General features: G+C 47.2%; 1 protein-coding gene across 1 annotated transcript; it reads left to right on the top strand.

Moving 5' to 3' along the window:
- The first annotated feature begins 703 nt into the window (after positions 1 to 703).
- Positions 704 to 3104, top strand: LOC142908016 (aerolysin-like protein). The gene has a single exon (XM_076058152.1). It carries the CDS (start codon positions 762 to 764, stop codon positions 1701 to 1703), a length of 942 nt encoding a protein of 313 aa, XP_075914267.1. The 5' UTR covers positions 704 to 761; the 3' UTR covers positions 1704 to 3104.
- Positions 3105 to 10404: the final 7300 nt, after the last annotated feature.

Raw genomic sequence — 10404 nt, 5'->3', positions numbered from 1 at the left:
AATACAGGAGGGGCTATTCGTAGATGTACTGTATAGGTAACCGTGTACAGTACTGTTCACTGCAGGAAGTTAAAATCGTGAGCGGCTGAGCCTCACTGTCTATCCACTGGAATCTAGGAACACCACGTGGCCTGGGATACCACGATGGGCCACTTGGGCAATAAGATGGGGACAAGATGGCGCATTGTGTACTTTCATGGCAGCATAATCGCGAGCAGTACATTTATTATGCATACAGAAATCTATAGATCAACTGCGAATGTTCGAGCCACAGGGGCACAATCGGCGAACAGTACCTCAATAAATTTGGCCCAAAACAGTAAAACCTCGAGGGAAGGATTTGCTGTTCTGTGTTTGTCAACTTTTATTTCAGAGAAGCTGTATTTCTCTTGCAGACAAGGCTCTCTTAACCTCAAACAGTTATTCTTGTAAATTATCTAACCTTGTCACTGTCTGCTCCTCTTTCATTGTCTTTAGCTGTAAGTTAGGCATTACGAGTTAATAATCTGATACAATGTGTTTTTTTTACAATTTCCCAACATGATGATGTACTGCTTTTTCACCGGTTTTTTCGCAATAGTGATATTTGTTATTGAATTGTCGATAACGTCTGAGTCGACATGCAAATTTAGAAGTGCATAACTATTACAGAGGTGTCAATAAAATGTGGTTTTGAAAGTCAAACTGTGAATATCACAATGTTTGACCTTTCATAATTTAAACAAATCTGTATCTTGTAATGTGCAGGAAGAAAGGAGAAAATGCCTTATGCATTGGCCTTACACACCTGTGGAGGACAAGGAGGAACAGCTTTCAGTTTTGATGGGAGGAGAAATGGAGCAACGCTGGAAAAAATCTGGGTGTGGGTTGGAGGGTGGCAGATCAAGTGCGTGAAGGCCTGGCTGACGGACGGAAGGACTGCACAGTACGGCAGTCCCTCGGGATCTCACAAAGAGTTTGTGTTCCAGCCCGGGGAGCTGTTTTCGTCCCTCTCACTGTGGGGGAATGGGGCTGGCTCACGCCTGGGCGCCTTCAAGTTCAGGACAACCAAAGGCAGGGAATTCTTCGTGAAGATGACAGACTGGGGCCTAAAGACCGAGTACCCAGTCGACATCCGCTCTGGAATCTGCCTTGGAATTATGGGCAAAGGCGGTTCAGACATCGACAGCATGGGCTTCCTCTTCATCAATTCGGTTAAAAGTTCAGAATTGATCAACGTGACATACCCTACACTGCACAGGGAGCTTCCAAAAGTCCAGATGGAAGAGATCAAATCACTCAGTTACAAGAATACTGGTTCTGTCCCCCAAACCTATAAAATTGAAACCTCCAAGACCGTGACCAAAACCTCCTCCTGGTCGATCACAAACAGTCTGGAGGCAACCGTGAGCCTCACCGTCTCAGCCGGCGTTCCGGATGTCGTGGAGGTTGAATATGGCTTTAGTTTTACCGTTAGCACCGAGAGTACGCACGCCGTGGAGAATTCAGAATCGAAAACCGAGCTCCTCTCATTCAACGTCACGGTTCCTCCACACAAGACCACTGCGATCGACATCAATATCGGTCGCGCGGAAATCGACCTCCCGTACAAGGGTACGGTGCGCATCTCCTTATTGAACGGCGCCACCTACGACATCCCAATGGAGGGTGTCTACAAGGGCCTCGCCTACACCAAGGCGACTGTAGTAACAAAGGAAAAGTGAAACGGCACCGGAAAAGCACGCACGTGCTGCGCTTTACTAACTGCATGCTGCATTCAACGCTGCCTATCTTTCTTTAATAGTTTATTGAACCCTGCGGTATAAAATATGATGCAATACATATGTCATTTGGGAGATTTCAGTTCGTGCAATTAAGGAACCTTTGAATCGGTGAAAAAATAATTAACACGGAGATGCAGTTATTTCAACGAATTTTTCTCGCACATACCGTACATAATTGAGTCTGTTCGCTCAGAAATCACAATGGAATGATCATAATCTGTCTTTATCCCGGAGGAATCCGACGATAAATTAATCTCTTTTTTACAAATGTCCAGTAGGGGCGAGACAGCAAGTTACAACAACAAACAATACACAACACGATAGGAGGAAAAAGTAGAGCAATGGTAAGCCAGTAGCTAAAACTTATATAAAGAAATAAGTATAAAGTATATAAGTACAAATAGCATAAGTACATTCCTGTTGATTTTTCAACACTAAATGCAAACTTGGGCAAGGCAACAAAACGACAACAAAAACTGTTCCAGATCAAACCAACACAGCAGAGGGTATCTTCATAATATTTGATTTTACAATCTATCATTTCACAGATAAGAAATAATTTTAAACGTCACTTTTGCCATTTACTTACGTGAGAATGAGCCCCAACTAGCAAAAGCAAATGGAAATAAACTTCCTGCAGTGGTTTGGGCAATGTAACAAGACAATACACACTGGCATAGGCAACGTTGATCGGTAGAGTGCAAATCTGGAGGGGTTCAAAACATCAAAGTACAAGTTGGATGAACGACATAAATGACTGTAAGGAGGTGAAAGAGGTGATGCTTTATGGGCTTCAGAAATGAGAAGGTGAAGAGTGAAAACCCAAATGAAGCACACAGCTAAGGACATTCTCCACGACAAAATCATACAAACATATATCTTGACAATACAGTTTCTGCATGCTGACACGAACAGAATAATCGATGGACTTGACCAACATTTCTACTAAAATTATAGAGAGAAGACATCCACGTGTGAATGATACCAAACAAAACGATGACGGAAAGATAAAGATTCCTCAAACAATCAACCAATCTTCATTTGTGTTGGGACACCTATTTTCAGAAACGCTCATATTTGTTTTCCATTTCACACTACAATGAATATACAAATAATGATAACTGGCCTCGAATGACCAACAATTTCTCCAAAGGTGACACCAGAAAATTAAAGAACTTCTCTTGTAGTACTATCATTTCCATCAGCACCACCATCTGGATTAATGCATTTAGATTACAATTGCATGCTCTTTAATTATAGGGAATTGCATGCAACTAGTCAGTTGCATGTTATGCAATGCTTTGGGCTTGTGATGCAAAATAAAATATCTTTAAAAATTCATTGGATTGTGTTTGCATTCAGTGTCATCATTATCACATCCACAACCCCTTTGAGCCAGCATCACTGAAAACCTTTGTTCGAATCCAGGCATTCGCCTGTAATGAAACTGCACAGTCAAGTGAGGTGAGTTGATGGTCTCAACCCGGTCACGAATGACTGCACGAAGATAACCCCTTACATCACAGTTATCAAAACGTAAGCTAGTATGTGTGCAGATAACGCGTAGCAGAAGTGAGATCTTGGTTTTTAGATATAACTTCAATCGCGCATGATAAACCTATATTCTCGATTCTCGCAAGAGAGATATGGCCACATCGCTCAGAGGTCTGAGTGCTGACCTAATTTCGAATCCAGAACCTTAGCAGTGCCAGCTCATCAATCAAACCTCCAAATGTGTGTGTGTGTTAGTCCATGTGTGTGTTAGTCCATATGTGTGTGTAAGTTCATATGTGTGTATGTAAGTCAATGTGTTTGTGTTTGAGTCGAGTTGTGTGTGTGTTTGAGTCCATATGTGTGCGTGTAGGTCCATACGTGTGTTTAAGTCCATGTGTGTGTCTGTCTTTGTCGAACGGACAACACCCGATGTGTGTGTGTGTATGTCGAAGTGTTTGTGTGTGTCAGTCCAAGTGTGCGTGTCAGTCCATTTGTGTGCGTATCAGTCACTCTCTGTGTGTGTTAGTCCATGTTTGTGTGCTAGTCGATGTGTGTGCATGGCACCATCTGAGTGTGTAAGTTAACGTGCGTTTGTGTGTCTATGTTTGTCAGTCGATGTGTGTGTGTGTACGTCGCTGTGTATGTGTGTTGTCAGTCCATATGTGTGTTGTAGTCCACATGTGTGTGTAAATCCATACATGTGTGTGTGTGTCACTCGATATGTGTGTGTAAGTCAATGCGTGTGTGTGTCTTGGTTGATATGCGTGTAAGTATATCAGTGTACTATACGTCAATGTGTGTTTTTTAGTCCACGTATGTCCGTGTGTAAGTCGATGTGTGTGTGTGAGTTGCTGTATGTGTGTACGTCGATATATATTTGTGTAACTCCATGTGTGCGTATCTAAAGTGGATGTCTATGCATGTGTGACTCCATATGTGTGTGTGTGTACGTCTATGTGTTTGTGTGTGTGAGTCAATATGTCTGTGTGTGTCAGTCCATGGGCGTGTGTGATAGTCGCTTTGTGTGTGTGGCTCCATCAGAGTTAGTGTGAGTCCATTTCTTTGCATGTCTGTAGCTCCATGTGTGCGTGTGAGTCTATGTGTCTGTTTTATTGACCTGGTCAAGGCCTATGATACTATCAGTAGGCCAGGCCTTTGGTGTTCTTCATGCTTTCGGAGTCCCTCCCCCTTTGCTCACGATACTTAAGGACCGTTATGATATTGAGCGGCCCCGCATCAAACTACAGGCCGTCAGTCACAGCCATTCCCTCTACACCTTGGGGTGTGACAGGGATGTCCTCTGGCTCCCACATTATTTAACATATCTTTTGACCACGTAGTTGGTCAAGCCTTCAATGGCTGTACCGGAGGAATTACCATGTGATACAGATACAATGGGAGGCTGATCGATGCCCGGGTGCGGTCAAGGGATGGCTCCCTATTTCTCAACCATGTTATGTATGCCGATGCTCTGGTGATTGCTACTCACTCAGAGGAGGAGTTGGAGTCGCTGCTGCTGAACCTGGAGCGTGCCACTAAGAGGTTGGGCCTTACCATCAGCCCTACCAAAACTAAGCACCTGCCTGGGTATTTTGTACCATCGGACAATCCACCGCCACAACTCACAATTGGTGATGCGGCAGTTGTGCAGAGATTGCAGAGATTCCCATACCTGCCCAGTGTACTCATGACCAGCTCCGGTTAAACAGCAGAGGTCCCACTCCAAATCAGTCGAGCGCCATTATATTTTCATCGGCTGCGTTATGCTGTGTGGAAGGTACCTGGTCTCTCGCTCCGCATGAAGCTCCAGGTCTTCTCGGCCACGGTAATTTCCTCCCTTCTCTACGCTTGCGACACGTGCACCCCCTTAATGGAACATCTTCGCCGGTTCGAAACATTTAGGCTGGCCTGCTCACGATCCATCCTGGGTTTAACCGTGTGTGTGTGCATCTAAGTCGATGTTTTCTATGTGTGTGGGTCGATGTCCGTGTGTAAGTCCATGTGTTTGTCTGCCTTTGTCGCCCGGGCAACGCCGGGTACTTACCACAAGTAGTTATCTGAACACGTAAAAAAATAATTGAACATTTTACGTATAAAAATATAAATACAGTAAAACCTTGAATTGCGAGAAACTTGGTCTTGGTCTGCGAGTGTTTTGCAAGACGAGCAAAATTTTTAAATAAATATTAATTTGATAAACGAACGAGGTCTTGCAATACGAGTAGTACGTATACGCTTTGTCTAACGAGCGTCACGTGATCACAACTGATATACGAGTGCCTTGATATACGAGTGCTTTGGATTACAAACACGTTTCCGGAACAGATTATGCTCGCAATACAAGGTTTTACTGTATACGTGTGCATACATTTAAAAATTAACGTGTCGTAGTGCGATGACCAGCGGTGTGGTAGTGGTAGACACGCCGTGGTGCTGGTGCGATAACAGCGGTGTTGTAGTGGTAGCAGCTAGACGGTGCCACGTGACGCACCGTGGTGCTGGTTGCGATGACAGAGGTGTGGTAGTGGTAGTAGCTAGGCGGTGCCACGTGATGCACCGTGGTGCTGGTGCGATGACAGCGGTGTGGTAGTATGTGGGACTCTGTGTTAAGTGAGTTTGTGGGTCTCTATGTGGTGAGTTTGTGGGTCTTTGTGTAGTGAGTCTGTGGGTCTCTGTGTGAGGTGAGTTTGTGGGTCTTTGTGTGGAGAGTCTGCGGGTCTTTAAGTGATGAGTCTCTGGGTGCTCTGTGTGGTGATTGTGTGGGTCACTTTGTGTGTCTGTGTAAGGTTAGTCTGTGGGTCTCTGTATGGTTTGAGTGTGGGTGTCTGTGTGTGGTGAGTCTGTGAGTCTCTTTGTGTGTCTGTGTGGTGAGTCTGTGTGCCTCTGTGTGAGGTGAGTCTGTGGGTGTCTGTGTGGTTTGAGTGTTGGTGTCTGTGTGTGGAGAGTCTGTGAGTCTCTGTGAGAGGTGAGTCTGCGGGTCTCTGTGTGCCTCTGTGTGAGGTGAATCTGTGGGTGTCTGTGTGGTTTGAGTGTGGGTGTCTGTGTGTGGAGAGTCTGTGAGTCTCTGTGAGAGGTGAGTCTGTGGGTATCTGTGAGGTGAGTGTGCGTGTCTGTGTGTGGTGAGTCTGTGGCCCTGTGGGTCTCTGTGTGAGGTAAGTCTGTGAGTGTCTGTGTGGTTTGAGTGTGGGTCTCTGTGTGAGGTGAGTCTGTGGTCTCTTTGTATGTCTGTGTGGTGAGTCTGTGGGTCTCTGTGTGAGGTGAGTCTGTGGTCTCTTTGTGTGTCTGTGTGGTGAGTCTGTGTGTGTCTGTGTGAGGTTAATCTGTGGGTCTCTGTGTGGTTTGAGTGTGGGTGTCTGTGTGTGTCTGTGTGTGGTGAGTCTGTGGGTGTCTGTGAGGTGAGTGTGCGTGTCTGTGTGGGGTGAGTCTGTGGGTCTCTGTGTGAGGTGAGTCTGTGGTGTCTTTGTGTGTCTGTGTGGTGAGTCTGTGTGTCTCAGTGTGAGGTGAGCCTGTGGGTCTCTGTGTGTCTCTGTGTGAGGTGAGTCTGTGGGTGTCTGTGTGAGATGAGTGTGGGTGTCTGTGTGTGGTGAGTCTGTGGGTCTCTGTGTTGTGAGTTTGTGCGTCTCAATGTGTGTTTGTGTGTGGTGAGTGTGTGGGTCTCAGTGTGAAGTGAGTTTGTGGGTCTCTATGTGAGGTAAGTTTGTGGATTCTAGATTTTACAGCTTAAAGGACGCGACCTGGGCTTGGCTGTTTTCACTCCAACGCTGTCCTCATGACAACACAGTCCCTTCACCTGATGAAGGCTGCTTGTGTTGTAGCCGAAACGTCGTGATTTTTGTTGTTTTATTTTTTACCTACGTGACTTTACCGAATAGAACCAAAGAGTATAGATCCTTGCAGTCACGAAAGCTTCAAATCTAGAATTGGTCGTGCATGTCACGTATATCGTTTATTGTTAAATTGTAATCACAGTTCCTGTGATCACTCTTACATTGTTTTTATAGCTTTATTTTGGTGATTTCGAAAAGGTTCTGGTTTAGCCATATTTGTTTGTTGAAATACACAGAGTTAGACTGGTAACTGTAATTGAAATTGTCTTATGGTTGTTATTGTTTGACAAGCATCCCACTGGGATTTTTGCACACAGCGTTGATATGCGGTGCTGTTTCTGGAAGACTTTGCCGTTTTTTTCCTGGATTTTTTCTGTTGCATGTAGTCACTTTAAGATGTTTCTTGTTCTTTTTTTAGTTGGTTGCGGTTGCACCCGATTCAAGAGCCGAATGGCTCACAGGGCTATACCTAATAAATGAACTGAACTGAACTATGGGTCTCTTTGTGTCTCTATGGATAAGCGTGGTTTGTTAAGCGAAAACTGGGGAATGTGGTGGTAGCTTAACATAGGAGACGATGGGCGCTCTATGGGAGTTTGCCGGCGAAAGCAATTGTAGTGCGGATAGGTAGCGAAGCTTATGTCATGTAGGGAATGTGGAGGGCAGGAAACGTGAGAGCCTATGGGAGCTCTATTTGATTGGCCGGCGACGGCAATTTTAATGCATAGTGCGGATAAGCGTGGTTTCTTAAGCAAATTGGGGAACGTGAGGACAGGTAATGGAGACTATGGGAATAGCCTGTGGAGGTGATTGTAATTTGTAGTGTGGATAAGAAGATAGTTATGTCGTGTAGGAAATGTGGTGGAAGGTTTGATGTAAAACCTATGGAAGCCTATAGGAGTAGCCAGTAAAGGTGATTGCAATTTGTAGTGTGGATAGGTTAGGTAAGCTTTGTTAATGACGACCCGTGCAGAACTCATTAATTGTTACTCAGACACGTGTCCCATCCCCCTTGTGACGTCACCACGACACTTATGAGGCCATGTGAAGTTTCGAAGGGTTGCTGGACAGACCCAGCAGGTGCTTTGGGTTGACTGCTGTGCCAGGCTAGGTACAGGAAGAGGTCACGGGACAGTCCCAGCAGGTGCTATGGGTTGACTTCTGTGCCAGGCTAGGTGAAGGAGAAGGTCACGGGACAGACCCAGCAGGTGCTATGGGTTGTACTGCTGTGCCAGGCTAGGTGCAGGAGGAGGTCACGGGACAGACCCAGCAGGTGACATGGGTTGACTGCTTTGCCAGGCTAGGTGCAGGAGGAGGTCACAGGACAGACCCAGCAGGTGTCATGGGTTAACTGCTGTGCCAGGCTAGGTGCAGGCAGAGGTCACGGGACAGACCAAGCAGGTGCTATCGGTTGACTGCTGTGCCAGGCGAAGTGGAAGGGGAGGTCACGGGACAGACCCAGTAGGTGCCAAGGGTTGACTGCTGTGCCAGGCTAGGTGCAGGAGGAGGTCACGGGACAGACCCAGCAGGTGCCATGGGTTGACTGCTGTGCCAGGCTAGGTGCAATTGGAGGTCACGGGACAGACCCAGCAGGTGCCATGGGTTGACTGCTGTTCCAGGCTAGGTGGAGTAGGAGGTCACGGTACAGATCCAGCAGGTGCCATGGGTTGACTGCTGTGCCAAGCTAGGTGCAGGAGGAGGTCACGGGACAGACCCAGCAGGTGCCATGGGTTGACTGCTGTGCCAGGCTAGGTGCAATTGGAGGTCACGGGACAGACCCAGTAGGTGCCATGGGTTGACTGCTGTGCCAGGCTAGGTGGAGTAGGAGGTCACGGGACCGATCCAGCAGGTGCCATGGGTTGACTGCTGTGCCAGGCTAGGTGCATCTGACAACAAACATCTGGGCAGTTCACCTCCATTGGTTCAAGCAAAGCCTGTCTCTTGCTTCTGCTGATGAGACACGGAGCTGGGCAGACTCCAAATACACAGCAGCAGCAGGCATCTTCAGGGTCGGGATGGAACCCACGACCTCCTGCGTACCAAGCGAGGTAGTTAAATTTCATCAGGGTCGGGATCGAACCCACCACCTCCTTTGTAACCAGGCGAGGTAGTTAACATCTCATCAGGGTCGGAATTGAACCCACGACCTCCCGTACACTAGGCGAGGTAATTAACATTTCCTAGCCACTGTGATGATGAGAGAGAGAGAGACGTAGACTCCAAATATACAGCAGCAGGAATCGTCAGGGTCGGGACAGAAACCCACGACCTCCTGTATACCACGCGAGGTAGTCAAAATCTCACCAGGGTCAGGATCGAACCCACCACCTCCTGCGTAACCAGACGAGGTAGTTAACATCCCATCAGGGTCCGGGATCGAACCCACGACCTGCGTAACCAGGCGAGGTAGTTAGCATCTCATCAGGGTCGGAATTGAACCCACGACCTCCTGTGTACCAGGCGAGATAGTTAACATCTCATCAGGGTCGGGATCGAACCCACCACCTCCTTTGTAACCAGGCGAGGTAGTTAACATCTCATCAGGGTAGAATTGAACCCACGACCTCCCGTACACTAGGCGAGGTAATTAACATTTCCTAGCCACTGTGATGATGAGAGACGTAGACTCCAAATATACAGCAGCAGGAATCGTCAGGGTCGGGACAGAAACCCACGACCTCCTGTATACCACGCGAGGTAGTCAAAATCTCACCAGGGTCAGGATCGAACCCACCACCTCCTGCGTAACCAGACGAGGTAGTTAACATCCCATCAGGGTCCGGGATCGAACCCACGATCTGCGTAACCAGGCGAGGTAGTTAGCATCTCATTAGGGTCGGAATTGAACCCACGACCTCCTGTGTACCAGGCGAGATAGTCAACATCTGGATCCAAGTCACCTGAGACCCCAGGCAGCAGCAACTCGCCACAACAAACACAACTGCAACGTTCTGTTGAGTCCGCTTATTTATTAACAACAACAATCGATAAACAAACAATGGTCTAGATATATATGTACACGTTATTACATTATAAGTTATTTTTGTATCTCTATCCTAACTCTTCACACGCGCACGTGGCTTGGCAGGCTCTCGTCCATTGTGTGGTGAGTGTGGATGGTGAGTGTGGGTGGTGAGTGTGGTGTGGTGAGTGTGGTGAGTGTGGGTGGTGAGTGTGGGTGGTGAGTGTGGTGACTGTGGGTGGTGAGTGGGGGTGGTGAGTTTGGTGAGTGTCGGTGGTGAGTGTGGGTGGTGAGTGTGGGTGGTGAGTGTGGGGTGGTGAGTGTGGGTGGTGAGTGTGAGTGGTGAGTGTGGGTGATG

The sequence above is a fragment of the Petromyzon marinus genome (assembly GCF_048934315.1).
Source record: "Petromyzon marinus isolate PM22_M1 ecotype Great Lakes invasive population chromosome 68 unlocalized genomic scaffold, UKy_Petmar_22M1.pri1.0 chr68_unloc.1, whole genome shotgun sequence".
NCBI classification, from domain to species: Eukaryota; Metazoa; Chordata; class Hyperoartia; order Petromyzontiformes; family Petromyzontidae; genus Petromyzon; species Petromyzon marinus.
This window is presented reverse-complemented; position numbering and strand designations above follow the sequence as displayed.

Coding starts and splice junctions, on each gene's coding strand:
- LOC142908016 (XM_076058152.1), top strand. CDS start 762: ATGCCTTATGCATTGGCCTTACACACCTGTGGAGGACAAGGAGGAACA.